Source organism: Plutella xylostella, chromosome 9, assembly GCF_932276165.1.
Source record: "Plutella xylostella chromosome 9, ilPluXylo3.1, whole genome shotgun sequence".
Lineage (NCBI taxonomy): Eukaryota > Metazoa > Arthropoda > Insecta > Lepidoptera > Plutellidae > Plutella > Plutella xylostella.
Genome location: NC_063989.1, coordinates 7,844,906 through 7,862,315, shown reverse-complemented (window position 1 = coordinate 7,862,315; position 17,410 = coordinate 7,844,906). Strand labels below are relative to the sequence as shown.

The window sequence follows — 17,410 nt, the reverse complement described above, 5'->3', positions numbered from 1 at the left end:
GTTTTTCGTATTCCATAAACCAAAGCAATATTGTCAAAGATAGTACTAATAGTACTATGTATTTAGCTAATTAATGAGGGCAATTTGGGAAATATTTATCTCGTTAGGTAATAAAATAATATGGAATAAATAATTCAAAACAAACTAATTGCCTTCGACTGGCAAAACCGCAGTTTGATCTAATTCAGTACGTAGCTAATAGAAATGTCGGGCAAATGCAAAATGAAGTTAGTAGCAATTGACAGGAAATTATCGTTGTACAGCGATTTCCGCATCAGCAAACAATAAATTGCACTGCATCTACTCACTTACCATTGATGCTTTGCATGTTCCCATTTCAAACATGAAATTCATGCAATCCAAATTATATTTCAGCGGTTTAATCATAGGTCCCGTATAACCATGAATAAAGATTTCCATAGAACCTAACAAACAAAAACTTAGAGCAAGTACCGTTGTTTTTTTTAATAATATCTGATATCTGAATTCCCATGCAATCAGCAAAACTTCCATGAAAACTACAGGATGACAATAAATCTGGGGATAAGAATACACACGACGTGCCCAGACCAGACCACAACTCAAAATAGCAAGGCGAAGTTTGTGCAGCGACGTTAAACAAAAACTGTCACCGATTTGCATAGAGGCATTCGGCGCAGTCGAAATCTGGCAAACAACCGGGAACTTTGGAGCCACCCACCAATGTTGAATATAACAGCGAGGGCTTAACATGCTTCCTGTTTTAGAGTTGTAAATTTTAAATTGCTCGTAAATGTATTCCGCTAGGAAGTGGGCGGGAAAATGTTTTTCGCTCCTCGGATTTTTTGGTCGCTTTTTTAGGTTTGGTTTTATGGACTGATATACACAGGTACCTATGTTTAATGATTTGCATTGTTCTTGATAACGGGAAATAATAATATTAATAAAAAATTGGTTGTGTGTGCGTGTGTGATTTTTTGTCGTTGCATTATTATTGATAAAATATTAGAAATTTACCGGACGACTAACATAAAAATATGCATTATGTTTGAATGTGCAACAATTTTATCCTTGATGTTTTGATTGGTTGAGTGCATGTGTTATTTTCATTGTTCATAAAATACGAGCAAGACATGTGCTTTTGAAAAAGTGTACGTCATGTTCATTGTTTATTTGACAAAATAAACTACCTATGTTGTGTTGATTCCTTATTTTTCACCCTTTATGAATTACAATTCCATTTTCAATGATATGTATATGTAGTTATGCAGCAATGCACCTCTGCCTACCCCGCAAGGGAGTACATTTGTACAAGGCGTGAGTGTGTGTGGTGTGTATGTAGTTATTATTAATCCGTAAACATAAAGCCGTTGTTTAAATATTGTTCAGTGATTTTATTTTTATATTCGACTTCGCAGCCTTTAAATATAAAAATTCTTATTCCAAATATTTCTACGAAACGTTTATTAGCATAATATGTACCATATTATTCATTTTGTAAATTTATTTCACCTGGAATTTCATAAGGACTATTGTTTGATTTTGAATATTACTGGAATATTTTATTCGTTTTGGTTTGTACTCCAAGCGCACTTTCCTATACAGGGTGTTGCCAAAATTTTATGGTTCTACCTTTTTTGGCCTAAGATTTATTTGCATAATCTCGAATTGCATAGTAACGTGTGGTCGAAGTCTCGTTTCGCCGAAAATCGTATGGCATAAATCTCGTTTGGTAAAAAGTTATTTCGTATAATCTTGTTTAGCCTAATAATGGTATGGCCGAATCTTGAATAGCCTAATGCTATATATTATAATTTGCATAGGTTAAGTATACAAAATAATAATATCCGTTTGGCTTTAACATTGATGGAGCGTTTCCCTACATAGCGCAAACTGGTGCCTAGATCAAATAATATTGTATTGTTTCCGCTATGTGGGAAACGCTCCGCTCCGCTCCGCTTTGCTTTTGGCGAACATGTGCACCTAACACGCTCCTCCTCGCTTTGCTCGTCGTTCACCTATCTTTATGTTTCGATCCTATGGGGTTTGTAATACCTAACTATAATGGTCAATCACAATTTGATCATTCAATATCTTAATTTTCGGGATGTACAGTCAAGTGCAATTAATCCTGATCCCCTATATAGCTATAACTACAACCCTCCCACATAGGCGCCACCTATGTAAAATAACCTTGAACTACATACACCTTGTTTCGTTACTAAGACTTCTGTATGTGTGTTAAAATATGGCGCTAAATATCGACTTTTATTAATTTAAGCGCCATCTTAAATCAAATATTGGAACTAGCTTCATAAAGTTCATGCCAGAATGTTAAAACCTGTGTTGTTCACTTTTAACTATTGCAAGCCAGCTCAGTGTGATACGAAGTGATTGCATTTTTCACCAGTTTAACTACTTGACGGTGTGGTGTAATCGTTAAGGTATTCGGCTTTCAATATGGAGGTTCAGAGTTCAAATCTCTGGGAGGTGTGACTTTTAAAATTTATTTTTATGTTTTACTTTGTTAATCATTATAGATAGGTTATTTTAGACTATCTTTATCAATATGAACAGGAAATAAAATAAAAACATAATATATAAGAAAAAGAACTTTATTTCACTAAACAAGTAAATATTATTAGTCTGTATGCAGAATAATTATGAACAAAAGTAAACAAATTCAAAAATTGTAGAATTACAACAATGAGAACCAACATGTTACTAAATTTCACAATTTACATCTCTTGTTGTTTTCTACAATTAAATTATAAATAAGCAACAATTTTATTACTAAGTAGTTACTTATAAATATGTAATCAATTATCTTAACAGTATGAACAAATAATTATCTTACTACTAAATAAATTTTACTCATTTTTAAACTGGGGACCCGTTAAATACCTACTAAACGTATAATAACATAGTTATAATGTTCCATTTCTTCTTTGCGAGTTGTGCTGTTATCGTGTAGAAGATATTTCTCACGCAATGCAAACAGCAACCATAATATCATCCTTAAAATTCTCAAATTAAATCTTGTCATGCGTTAGCTATTTCATAACAGTTCTTCAGGGCCCATTATAGGACATCCATCTTCGGTAACCTTTAAAAACAATAATTTGATCATGCCTTAATGAATATAATAATTGTGACATTATTACTATAGCGTAAAAAGTATATTATGATAATCTATAAGTAAAATAAATGAAAGCCAATAATATATAAAGTAACCAATAAAATTATAAAGAGAAAATACGAACCCAATGTTGTCCTGGCACTTAACTCAATTAATAATGATGACCTTGTTAATAAATTCGTTTGTCATCGTTACAAATCAATAATTTTGATTATATTATAGGTATAAATATAAATCAGATCAATCAGATGGAATTAACAAAACCCATCTCAATGCAACAAAACATTCTCTTCAAGTCTACAATTTCAAATGAGAAATAAATTCAAAATACCCTCTGCGCTTATAATATTTCATATTGTAAACAATTATCACTACATAGACTATACGTTTGCTAATGAACCGTATGCTAATGAAATATTCACTATTTTGCAAACGAGTTCAATAAGCTTCGTTTGCTAATGAAATATTCACTATTTTGCAAACGAGTTCAATAAGCTTCTTGGCGTAGCGGGCAAATGGTTGGTTTGCGAATAATTGGGCCGCGGGTTCGAGCCCAGATGAAAAACAAAAATAATTTAAATTTTGTATTTCATAATATTATTGTTCTATGAATTCGTTAGTTTGTGTAAATGATGGATATTATCTAAAATCTAAATGATGGATATAAATAGGAGAATAGTAAAATAGTTCTGTGTCTGTCTATAGACACGAGCACTACCGCAACATACGTCACACCGACAAATTGGCTTTGCGTAGTTTGAATTTCTATTTGAAATGCAGGGGGTCAGGTTTTTCTGCACCTGACTGTACGAGAAAAATACCACAATTTTTACATTTACTACATTATAATATTATTTATTAAGATCATTAGAAGAAACAAAATTATACCTAAACGAAAATAAATTTGAGCAAACGAGACTTAGATGTGTCAAGATTGTGCTATAAGAGTTTTCGGCGAAACGAGCTTTAGGCCACATAAGTCTTGACGAAATGATGAATGGGCCAAAAAAGTATAGACCATACGAGTTATGCGAAATGAGTTTTGGGCAATTAAGATTAGGCGAGATGAGGGGAACCCGTCTATATAGTTGTCGTTTATCTATTCATTATACATAATATCTACCTTTGTATTTCTGTAGATATATCAGGTGTCCGACACCTATAATATCACAGGTTCTGCCTAGTTTGTGGTCGGATGACCGTGTGTCTCCCCATATTTTTTTTATTTTTAAGAATTTGTTTAAATAATAATAATAAATGCCTTTGTTCCACCAGTATCAAAATGGAGTGGTCCCTGGCTGAACATGTCTGCGGTGGAGCGAGCTGGTTCCGGAGCGTACCTATGCATCGCGAGCAACGGCGTGCCCCCCTCCGTCAGCAAGAGGATACTGCTCAATGTGCTGTGTAAGTATTTGCTGTTTATTTATAACAAAAGTCTGTTTTAAATCTCAAACACTGAATGGTTCATCAGCAGTCGATTGTCCCACCTATAGAACGATACGTCACTTAATCGCGGGACAATTAACTGTTCATGATCCGTTCAGAATCTGTCAATTTAGTGTCTTAGATAAAAAAACAGACTATATACCTGACTTGTCACAATATATTTTCATTTTGACACACACATATTGGGTGACCACTTGCGAAAGGTGGCTGATTAGATATGCAGAAAGCTATACCTATACTGCATAATAATGATATGATGATGATGATTTATTGAAATATACACAATTACCTCTATGAAACTTATCTGTTGTTATAGGGATAAGACGCACACGATAAAAAGTGATAAAACATTATGTTGTGCTCGCTCTGTTGAACAGACAATGTGGGCGAGCGCAAACCTTTTGTCATATCTTGTCTGGTGTGTTTCACGCCCCATACCAGCCCTGCTACGATTATACTTATATTTTTTCCCACCAGTCGCGCCATCAGTATGGGCTGGTCGCGTAGCGCTGCGGGCCCAGTCCGGTAGTGCAGTCACACTACAGTGCACTGCCGAAGCCTACCCGCCGCCCCATGCGTACTGGACACTGAATGGTGAACAACGACTCGCTAATGGTAAGTTGTTATCGGGACTAAGTATGAAAAAAAAGGTTTTTGTATTTGATATTGTAAGTTATCAAAAATATCTTATGGATATAAAACAAGGAAAGTGATTGACTAAAGTGACACCACTATATATTGATTTTTGCGAGATTTTTCTATTCAACTTCATTACCTACCTACATGTTTTTTACATACACATAATAATTAGTTCTTAGAAATAAAAGGTAAAAAACAGGAAATCCTTATACAGGCCGAAAATTCAGTATTTTAGTTTTAAAATCGAACGTCAATATTCATGTATTTGGAGAGTACACGTTACTTCCATAAATCACAAACATTTCATGAAAGATTCATAGCAGAAATACAAATGGCAACATATTGTACAATGTAATATGTACAATTGCAGACATACATAGCAAATATGCTACAAATTTAATGTATTAATAGCTTCTGTTTTTGGCTGTCTATTGAACGTCTCTTAAATATATTTGATGTAGGTATGTAATCAAAAACATCTTATGAATTTCAATCAAGGATATTGTTTGATATATTATACAAATGTATTAATAGTTTCTATGCTATTTCTATTTCTGGTTTGCATGTCATGTTGAAGCGTCCGTAGTCGAGCGGGCCTCAGTGATCATAACTGATCGCTGAGGTTAAGCAAAACCTGACACGGTCAGCCATTGGATGGGTGACCAATTTCAAGTGGTGCTTTTCTGGACGCTTCCGTGCTTCGGACGGCACGTTAAGCCGTGGGTCCCGGTTGCTGCTTCGGCAGCAGTCGTTAAGCCTAGTCAGAGGCCTTCGGGCGGCTTGAAAACATCTGACAGTCGGGTTGCCCACTTACCCGACAACTCTCTCAGCACAAACTCTCTTGTGTTGAGGTCCACCAACCCGCACTAGGCCAGCGTGGTGGACTAGGCCTAAAACCCTTCCTTCATTGGAAGGAGACCCGTGCCCCAGCAGTGGGGACGTAATGGGTCGTGATGATCATGTCATGTTGAACATCTCGTATCTGTTTGTTTTGCAAAATACCTGTTTCACAATCATAACAAAGCCACCGCCTACTATTTTGATCCCTCGCGGGCGGGGAAGTAGGCTATGAGTGTTTAGTTTCGTTTTAGGATTAATGTAAAAAGGTTTAAAATGTCATGCGCTATAGCAAAATAATGTTATTCAGATCGACAGACCATCTGTACAAGTATATAATTATATTATATTGTTATCATCCTTGGTCCTCAATAGCATCTTGTTCTAGTATTTTTGTTCAAATGAAAATAATCCGATTTGCTAAGCTCACCTGCGTCGTGTCCTAGAAACAACTGAAAGTAATTCGTGACATTTAAGTCGTGTAGAGTCGTGTTGATTCTCGTTTCCAGACAATACTTTTTCTTTGTTATGTTTTTTTTCTGAACATTGCATATCCAACATGAAAATCAATTCCATTAGTGCCTGCTTACAGTTATTATGCAACAAAATATAATTTATGTTAACTTTCTATCCTTTTAGCTTCACGAATATACCTCCCACATTATTCCTTACTTTCACGGGGATAAAGTTGTTTTCTGTATTTGACAAGTCACAAAACTGAAGCCGTGAGAGGCAGACGCGAGACAAGCTCAAGAACGAGAGAGCTCGCTGGAAGTATGAAAGAAAACTTTTCATGTCAAGATTTCTTTTGATATTTCATTGTGCTACGATTGACGTAGATGAGGAAAGTAAAATATAAACACCCCCTTTGTTGTGTACAATGTAATAAATCTCTCAAGCCGTGTTTTCATATTTACATGTAAATATAGCGAGTGTTCAGATATTGACAATTATTGGCATACATAGGAAAGCAATTTCGAGATAACTTGTTCAACCGAGGACTTACGTGGATGCGAATGACTGACATTTAAATTCACTGTAGTCGTTCCCGAAAATGCTACGTTATATCTTTGGAATAAAAGTTATTTTAACTAAGTATGGTATAAAACTTGAGTATATTATTTCTTATTCCTTTCGCCGCCGAGTGAAACGAAGTACCCAACGATCGTAGACAGGAAATTGGACTGTAAAAAACTGCTTATATACAATATATTATATACTTACACACTTGGCGTGCGACAGTTTCCAAGAGACTATATAGCGCACCGAGCTTCATCGTTATAAAATGATTGATATAAGTGTAGATCAGGCTTTTAATATTATTAAATTTAAGTGGAAGGAAAAAGGGAAGGCCTTAGCCCAGGCAGTTAGCTATTTTAAAAAACCAAGCTTGGTACCATTAATAAAAGTTTCCTGAATGGTTGATTAACTTTGAAGAGTCAGACTCAGAGCCGCTAGAGTTACATAAATCTGTTCCACATTTGAGCCTCACTGCCAAAATAGCAAAGGATACGTTTGGAATCAAATTTCACGGCCACTGTCCATCTACAAATAAACCCGCTGATGGAACTGTCAACCACGGAAATTCCTCGTCCAACACACGACAAAGTACAAAATGCAGAGTCAAAAGTCAACCAATTCCAGTTTGATTCTCAAACATCGGCGCTCGCGTAGAGCTAACCATATTGAGAAAACATATTTTTAAACAAAACGAGAAAGTTCAGAGTTGAAGTTGGCATTTTCAATTAAACTGGTTCATAAAGTTATTTGTTTCAGCGCTATTGAAAAGGCAGGATTGACTTTAACGGGTTGGGTTAGGTTTTAAAATGACGCGGTTTTAAATGTACGCGAGCGTTAAACCAGATGAACTTTTTAATTGTATAAGTACGTTCATTTGTAATTATTAACTTAATCTTGTTCAGTTTTGTTCTTTAATAATTATTTTCAGTTTTCAAGGTTCATATTCAATTTCAACTAAATAAAATTACTTCTGTCTCAGTAATATAAAACATGTTATAAAGAGTTTGAGTGTGAATGAAATTGGAATGAAAGGATGTTTAAAGATGTATTTGTCATGTCATGGTAATCAACTAATAGATATAGAATACAGAATAGATACACACTAGTATACTCTGGGCACCTTATCAACTCATTGTAATTTACATACAGTAGAAAATTACTTCAAAGCAGCACCTTCAATACTGCATTTCGACTTTCAGGCTGAAAATATCTCTCCATTACACTGTTATTAGTAATCTTACGGAATTCTGACAGTTATCAATTTTAGACAAATCAGAGATCACAAACCTTTTTGGGCTGGGCACTTTTTCAATACGAGTCTGGACATCTGAGACTATAATATATTTTTTTTAGTCCCTGTATCCATTTTATTAAGTGCGGCGCTCCAAATTAAAAGGGGATTTACCTACGGTGAGAAATAATTACCGTACCTACCTAAATATATTACAAACAGTGAAAAATACAATTAAAGATAATCTCAATTATCTTATATAATTATCGCTGTCGTAGAAAATATATCTAAAAACAACTAGTAATTATTTTTGAAACGGTAGCCGCGCCGATGTCAGGGCGATGTTGCGTTCGTATTTGAATAGAGGTAAAAAAAAGAGATGTCGCTCTATAAAATTGTATTGTGTGCACTGACTGGCTTGCGTGACGTCACAGCAAACTGTGCGTCTAAAATGTGCGGTGGAGGTACCAAATTAGCGATACAGGTGAAATTGTGTCAGCGACTCATCGCTGACAGCAGAACACGTTTACCCCATCGGTCATCGGTTCTTCGACAGATGTGACCAGCCCATTGCCACTTAAGCTTACTAACTCGGTGAGCTATGTCGGTGACTTTAGTTCTCTGTCAGATTACTTCGTTCCGGATGCGATCTTTCAAGCATAGCTCCAAGCATAGCTCTTTCCATAGCTCGCTGAGTGACCTTCAGTTTGTGAACCAGTCCCACAGTAAGTGTCCACGTTTTAGCCCCATAGGTCATAACCGGTAGGACACACTGATCAAAGACTTTCGTCTTGAGACTTTGTGGTATGGGCGACGAGAAGACCACTGCGGTGTTGGTGGGTTCACATATGATCACAGATGTTTTCCTTCTCCGTAAGAGCGATGGTATACATTGTACTTAAATTCAAAGAACTCATTGTTACCTACATGTCAGCGCCAAGATTCGAACCCGCATCTCTTGCTTGAGAAGCGGGCGCTTACCCGACTGAGCCAGTTGGACTCGCGCAGTGAGTGTTCCGTACAAGTATACTTAATTACCTGAGGTAGTTTTCCTTTTAATTTCATCATAATTATGTACATCTATACGAAATATCAGCTTGATATCTTTACCCGTTTCCGAGAAAAAAGGTGGTGACAACAAAGTGTGATCTTATAAGGGTTCCTTTTTTTCCTTTTGAGGTACGGAACCCTCAAAAAGAATAGTGACAATCGGATCAATCGTTTCGGAGATATGCGTGGATAAACATACATACCAACAAGCATATAAACGTACATAGGTACATAAACATTTATAAAATTTTGAATATTTGTTTATTAGCCCTAATACTCGTATATTGTCATATGTCAATATGGTGCAGTTCCAATAATCTTACATACATACCGAACATATTATATGTACTTACCGAATAGACAATCTTTTTTTGAAATTGATTAAAAAGGTTTATTATCCCTGAATTTAGTAGGAAGTGATGCCATGCTAAAGAATAAAATAAAGCAATTAAAATTAATTCGATACATTGGTCGTGAGTCGTGATCCTACTTCATATTATAAATGCGAAAGTTTGTAAGTGTATATGTGTATGTATGTATGTATGTGTGTATGTTTGTTATTTCTTCACGTCTAAACGGCTGAACCGATTTTAATGAAATTTGGAATGAAGTTAGCTGACACCCTGGATTAACACATATGTTTCTTTTTATCGCGGAATTCCCACGGGAAAACTTATTAAGGCGAAGCGAAGCTCGCGGGAACAGCTATTATATTGAAATATTTGTTATTTTTGTATTAGTTTACTTGAGCAAGTATTTAGATTTATCTTTTTGTATAAAAATATTAAGAAAAAATTATTGCCCAGAAATGGATCGCAATTTTAAATTTTTTCGGTAAAGAACTTTTTTAGTAGCATCACTTATAAAATGTCAGAATTCTTTCCAATTAAAAATCAGAGATTAGGTGGTTATTACTGTTAATAATATTACCAGTCCAACATGAAACATAAGTAACTGTTGCGGCGAATAATTCTTGTTAATATAAATTGTATTATTTTTGGCATATCGTGTCCCTGATTATACAAATATTAAAATAGGTGAAATATTTGAGAGAATTATAATTTTTGTATGGAAGATATACCCTACATTAAGTACTCTGTAGCATAAGGACAATTTTCAGTTTAATGGCTCAATTATATACGATATGTAGTTTTTATACATAATCGTATAATGGAGCCATTACAATAAAATAATACACTTTCTAGAAGTAAAAGTTCCAGTGACAATAGCATCAAATAACCCCTAAACTGAAAAGTCTAGCTTAGGCAGCGTTCCCACTACGCCGGACCGGCAGATCTGCCGCGCCGGTAAATCTGCCGGAAGAGCTAGTGGCTGTACAATTTATATGAAGCTATTCACATTATCCCGGGTCCGGCATTTTTGCCGAGCCCGGCATTTCTACCGAACGTTTTGTCACTACGAATTGCCGGTAGAACGACCGGGCCCGGAGTAATGTGAACGAGTTTGTGCCGGTATCTGTCCCCCGCTCGCCCCGCTCGTGCTCCCCTCGCCCCTGGATGTAAAATGAAACAACTGAGGACTGTCTGAATTTCTTCCGGGATCCGATGTAATGTGAACACTCTGTCCGGTGTCCGGTTTTCGGCAGATCTGCCGGTCCGGCGTAGTGGGAACGCTGCCTTAGTTGAATTTGGACCTGCGTGCACAATCGAGGGGAGCACGAGCGGGGCGAGCGGGGGACAGATACCGGCACAAACTCGTTCACATTACTCCGGGCCCGGTCGTTCTACCGGCAATTCGTAGTGACAAAACGTTCGGTAGAAATGCCGGGCTCGGCAAAAATGCCGGACCCGGGATAATGTGAATAGCTTCATATAAATTGTACAGCCACTAGCTCTTCCGGCAGATTTACCGGCGCGGCAGATCTGCCGGTCCGGCGTAGTGGGAACCGCCCACAATGTTGAAATACATTTAAACAGCTTAGGCAGCGTTCCCACTACGCCGGACCGGCAGATCTGCCGAAAACCGGACACCGGACAGAGTGTTCACATTACATGGGATCCCGGAAGAAATTCAGACATTACGGGAAAGATTTTCCATTCTTTTCATTTTACATCCAGGGGCGAGGGGAGCACGAGCGGGGCGAGCGGGGGACAGATACCGGCACAAACTCGTTCACATTACTCCGGGCCCGGTCGTTCTACCGGCAATTCGTAGTGACAAAACGTTCGGTAGAAATGCCGGGCTCGGCAAAAATGCCGGACCCGGGATAATGTGAATAGCTTCATATAAATTGTACAGCCACTAGCTCTTCCGGCAGATTTACCGGCGCGGCAGATCTGCCGGTCCGGCGTAGTGGGAACGCTGCCTTATCGGAATATTACCATCTAAAAAAATTCAATGGGCAGATAAACGTCTGTATGTCTGACAAATAATTCTGATGCTGTCATATCTGAATATTTGTATTAGACAGTGATAGCAATAATTTTATCTCTGAGATAACGTTTATCTGACCATTGAAAAATCAGCCCTTAGTGTATTTGCGTTCACAGGTGCGTGAGAAGTTAGTAAATCTATGATTCTTTTCGCACATTGCCAATCCCCAAGTCTAACCCTACATTCCCTCACCAGGTACAAAGCACCGCATCAGTCTCACAAACCGCGGGTACCGGTATACGCTCACCATGGCTGTGGGTGAGATGTCCCGCGAGGACGCCGGCGCCTACCGCTGCCATGTGGACAACCGACTCGGTCGCGCGCAGGCCGAGCTGTTCTTACATTGTAAGTGTGAACTAAGCTTAACCCTTACCCAGACTTGGCTATTTTTTCATTGGTTTTATCTCGTAAACCATTATTTTAAAATATAAAGAGAGATGAAATAAAATAGTCTATGGGTGTTAGTAATCTAAGAACAGTTTCCTAAAAGTATTCTACATATTAAAGTTGGTTCATCTGTTTTCCTTTAAAAGAGTAAAATACATCCACCCATATTTAAAAACATTCGGCATATAAGTAGGTATAACATATTATTTCCTAAAAAAATGATTGTTGTCTCAGTGTTAACGACAACGACGACGTCGACCACGACGACGACGACGACCACGACGACCACGACCACGACCACGCCCCCGCCGCCCTCCACCTCCGTGCCTCCGTGTAAGTTGTACACTATAAATGCAGAATACCAGCGCTGTGATTATTTATTTATTAATTAATTAATAATAACAGCATTATGCTGAGCCAGAACCCTTTTGCTGAGATGATACATCTTGCTTGTCTATTTGTGTTGTCTGTTATATTAATGTTGTGTGTTTACGACGTAATCTTAATCTTTATGCAATCTTCTGTGTAACCTGAGTAATTATGAATGTGTTAAGTAAACAAAGAATAAATCTATCTATCATACAACTCGCAAAATAAGACCGCCGTCTGCGCAAGTTGCATTAAAGAATTCGGTGTGACGATGGCGGCCGAGCGGCATGGCGGGCACCAATGCAATGGCTTGGCGCGGTTTTGAAACATTCTGTATTTTCATTACTAGTAAACAGCGCTATAGTACTCCTGTAATGTTTTTTTTTCTAATGTTATTTAGTTACGTTGAGTACCTACGTAATACCTACACATATAAAAGTTTAAACGCCTTGTTGTGAATTCTAGGCGTATTTTTTTCTATTTGCATAGAAGTTGTCGTTAAAACTACAGCAAAAACAAAAAGCAATATTTTTCAATAAAAACTTTTAAGGTTAGGTGTACTAACGCTCACTTATAAAAACTTGGATTGGGCATTTTCGTTTGTTCTTTTTATGAACCAAACTAGTTTTCGAAACTGCTAAAGTTTTTCAATCTGTGCGAGTAAATTAGGAAATTCAGTTAGAGCATGAATTTTAACGCATGTTTAGCAAATAGAAAGAGTTTTCAACTGATTTATTTTATAATGATGTTAGTGCTACGTAGTTCTAAAAGTGATAAAGCAATTCGAATACGTAATTGTGTATAAAAAGCTAGATCAAAAAATATTAAATCAAAATCGATTCATCCGTTTAATGTTCACATGCGTGTGTATGTCACGAGTCGTAGTAAGTCGAAGTGTAATTTATTACCATTTTCGACAGTTTTTAGCTTCAAAATTGTTATGATTTTAGTTAGGTACAATGTGCATACTATACGTGTCTATTGTAGTATATAATATTTCAATCAATTATTTTTTGACTTATGTAATATTTCCTTATGACAGATGATACAGAGAGACACCTGGAGCAGCTACATCGGGGGGTTCTGGAGAACTCAGGACTCGGCGACCCCTACATCGTGCTCAGCCAACACCAAATGCAAAACCTAGGTAACAATATTACAAAGAACATTCTAGAAGCGGCATTATTATATCACGTAGCCAACAACAAGCGGTCACATCTTGAATATTTCAAATAAACTACGTACTTCAGTTTAACATATTACTGCTACTTTTCTTCTCTAAATATAAATGTAATTTTTTGCACACTCAAAAGTATACAATCTAGAATTGCCGACCATTTAATGCAGATAATGAAATTGGCCTCAGTCCAAAATAACATCCATAATATCTACTTGGTTGAAAAATAAATTGTATTTTAAAACAAATTATCAAGCAGCTTCCACTGACGTTTAAGTAATAACTTTTGTTTGGCTCTATTTCCTGCTAGTTATGATAGAGTTCACATATCGTGAGCCAAATTTTGCGGCACAATAGCTGAAGCCCTGGAGACCAGACAAAATTATTTCTTGGATGTAGTCGAGCGATTTATCGGTCGGAGATAATTTAGAGAAGGCTTTTTATAGCCATAGCCTACACCAACTTTTTGTTACGAAATAATAAATACACTGGGTATGGGTTCCTAATTTGGACACAAGTAGATAGATAGATACATAGATATTCTTTATTTGTAGACAAAAACATGGACAAAAATTACAAAAAATTAACACATATGTACGTAAAAATGGCGGCCTTATCGCTTAAAGCGATTTCTTCCAGGCAACCTTTGGGTGGAAGGATATTTCGATGAAAAGGGTTAAGTGTAGTATTATAATGATAAAGTACATGATTTTTATAAAAATAATAAAAAATCAAAAAATTCTATATAAAATATCTATCATTGATCAACTTACGAGTACCTAGATTAAAGTTCCAACCAATTTTTATATCTATATACCTATCCCTATTTTTTTTTAAAGTACTGGGGCAGGATAACAAGAGTTTGTGTTCGTACTTATGTATGTTCACTAATATGCCATTATAATAGTAACAATCGCTCGTTTGTTCCAGAAATGGCGACCACCATATGACCCGAAGCCCGGGGGCACGGCCTGTCCCCGTGGAGCGAAGGTTGGCCTCCCCTGCACGACGATGCTTGCAGGCCTACATGTAGCTTGCTCACCCTTGTCATACTGCTCTTCACACTAGCAAGACAGGGATGGCGATAGATAGAGACTGGGATACTCCTGCCGGCATTTGTTTGATATCTGGATGACTTTGTGGTTTCGTCGTCCATTTTCGCTCGTTGTGAATATAGTCGTAAGGTCCGCGAGTTTATGTCTAAGTATTTGGTTGGAAGTTGTGGTGGAAGATACGTTGGACATGGTATGCTGATTATGTTTTGTTTCTTTTGAATAAATTAAAATATGTTTTGTTTAGTATTCTAGAATAATTGGACGTAGTTACGCAGAAAGGCCTCAATCCACAACTTCGTCAAAATTGAGTTATATACTAGAACATGCTATTTAATGTAGGGTCTACCTGTCAAGAAAACAAACACAGTAAAAAACCAACTACAACATACTTTTTTGATGTGGGGGACCAACCCACATTGTATGAAACACACATTTTTTAGTTTCACATAAAGGACTCAAACTGTTTGAGTCCTTTTACAGAAACGCATTTCCTATGAAACCATGAAAAATTTAGTTTTTCATAAAAGACTCAAGCGCTCTGAGTCGTTTTAGAGAAATACGTATTCATTAAAAAAAGACAATTTGTATTTAACAGAAAGGACTCAACCCGTCTGAGTCGTTTTAGAGAAATACTTATTCATTGAAAAAAGACAATTTGTATTTAGCTGAAAGGACTCAAACCGTCTTGAGTCGTTTTAGCGAAATACTTATTGATTGAAAGAAGTCAATTTGTATTTAGCAGAAAGGACTCAAACTGTCTGAATTGTTTCATATAATATAAGTTTTTAATAAAACAGTTCAAATTTTATTTGGCAGAAAGAATTCAACTGTTGTTCCGTCTCTTGGCCACTATTCTGTCACCACATTTTTCCACCTTCCGTCCCCCCACGAGCCAAGTGTCCTGCTACTCCAATTTCAGTTCGGCGACCCGCATACCGACGTTGAACACTTTCCTCTTTTGACGGATCACCACATTGGGAATACGTCTAAGCGAAATACTTGACATGGCTCGCTCTATAGCTCTTTGTGGAACTCTGATTCGGTGCACAATTTCGTTGGTCATCGTCCATGTATCGGCACCGTATGTTAGTGTGGGCAAGCCACATAAGCAATTAACAATCCATAAGCAGCGTCGCTCAACTCTCAAACATCTGTCAGATTTATACAAGTTACGCCCGATTTGATAAGCGAGCGACGATGCCTAAGGATTGTTAATGGCTAATTTTCGGTGGTGGTAACTCCAAAGGAATGTCACAAGGTGACTTAGTTCTCACACGACTGTCGGACCGGGAACCAAATCGACCACATTTTGATTATTCGAAAATGAAGACATTCACTTCTAGATGTTACAAATAAGAAGGGTTGCTAAAGTCAAGAGTGATCACCACTTAGTCGTTGGAAAAATCTGCTTGACGATAGCGGGAGCTCAGAAGCAGGCCACAAGATCTGCCAAAGATGTCGCTGTAAATAAGCTACAGGACCCAGAAGTCAGAACATAACTTAGTATCCAGATCCACAACAAATACCATCAACCTTCTAAGTGTGGGCGACGCGCCTCATTCAAAGATAACTGCACTGGCATTAAATACATGTTTTAAAAAAGTTGCGAAGAAATAATAAGGCACAAGGAACACTTAAAGAAAGAATGAATGTCTAAAGGAACATGGCATATGATCAACTCTCCAAGAAAGACTTAACATCGAACTAGACTACCATTCTAAAGAAGCATGAGTTGCGTACGAGTATTTTCTTTGTGAACAAAATATCAAACATAATTTAAAAAAAAGGACCAACGCTGTTTGTCTGATTCTATATCTTGGAGAAAACAAACAGCGGCTGCCATGAAGGATCTATAGAAAGAATCAAATAAACTTTGCAACAAATCCCAGGATATCTCCTTGTTACTATGGAAGACCGACTTGTAAGATGGTATGACCACATTGCCTAAGTTTTTAAAGACCTAAACCAGTCTGCATCTGAGGAGTTGGATGCAGATTCAATATACCAGTAGCATCTTGTATACATCCAGATCTGGATGTATGTCAAGAAGCATAATCGTAATCATTATGATTATAATAAAATCGATAGCAGTCGTTAAGCCTACTCAGAGACCTTCGGGCGGCTTGAAAACATCTGACAGTCGGGTTGCCCAATTACCCGTCAACTCTGTCAGCACAAGATGCTTGTGTTGGGGTCCACTAACCCACACTGGGACAGAGTAGTGGACTAGGCCTAACCCCTTCCTTCATTGGAAGGAGACCCATGCCCCGGCAGTGGAGATGTGACGGGTCGTGATAATGGTTATGAGATTTATTATCTTTCTGCATCTTGACATAAATTTTAATATCCAACCCCAAAGTAAAGTCGAAGTGATACGGACCATACGATCGCTGAAATCCCACTTTTCAGCGATCGTATGGTAAACACAGGGAACGACGAGTATCCTACGGAGGCATAAAAAGGAGGATAGTTGCAATATACCGAGGATGATGAAGTGAAGTTAGAGTAAAAGAGAATTTTATTTATGTCCAACTTTATCCTTTGAGGTTTGCTTATGTTCATATTGCTTTATCCTGAAAATTATGGGATAAATACGGGTCGTTAGACACTTACAAAAAAAGTAGGCTTCCATTTCGTAAAAAAATATATCAAAATCGGTTAAGTTGATCCAGAGTTTTGCTCTTGGG

General features: G+C 37.2%; 1 protein-coding gene and 1 long non-coding RNA gene across 2 annotated transcripts in view; one reads left to right on the top strand and one right to left on the bottom strand.

Annotated features, from left to right (window-relative positions):
• LOC105385778 (lachesin) overlaps positions 1 to 14,976 on the top strand; it is an 83,223-nt gene extending 68,247 nt beyond the window's left edge. The window contains exons 5-10 of the mRNA XM_038113567.2: positions 4,394 to 4,522; positions 5,042 to 5,179; positions 11,931 to 12,080; positions 12,357 to 12,455; positions 13,534 to 13,638; positions 14,599 to 14,976. Coding sequence (XP_037969495.2) covers positions 4,394 to 4,522; positions 5,042 to 5,179; positions 11,931 to 12,080; positions 12,357 to 12,455; positions 13,534 to 13,638; positions 14,599 to 14,618 — 641 coding nt within the window. The 3' untranslated portion in view covers positions 14,619 to 14,976. The remainder of the gene's footprint in view (positions 1 to 4,393; positions 4,523 to 5,041; positions 5,180 to 11,930; positions 12,081 to 12,356; positions 12,456 to 13,533; positions 13,639 to 14,598) is intronic.
• LOC125488920 lies at positions 2,581 to 3,510 on the bottom strand. The gene is made up of 2 exons (XR_007266593.1): positions 3,243 to 3,510; positions 2,581 to 3,085 (listed from the first exon to the last, which is right to left on the bottom strand). It is a non-coding gene; the product is annotated as an uncharacterized LOC125488920 (long non-coding RNA).
• Positions 14,977 to 17,410: the final 2,434 nt, after the last annotated feature.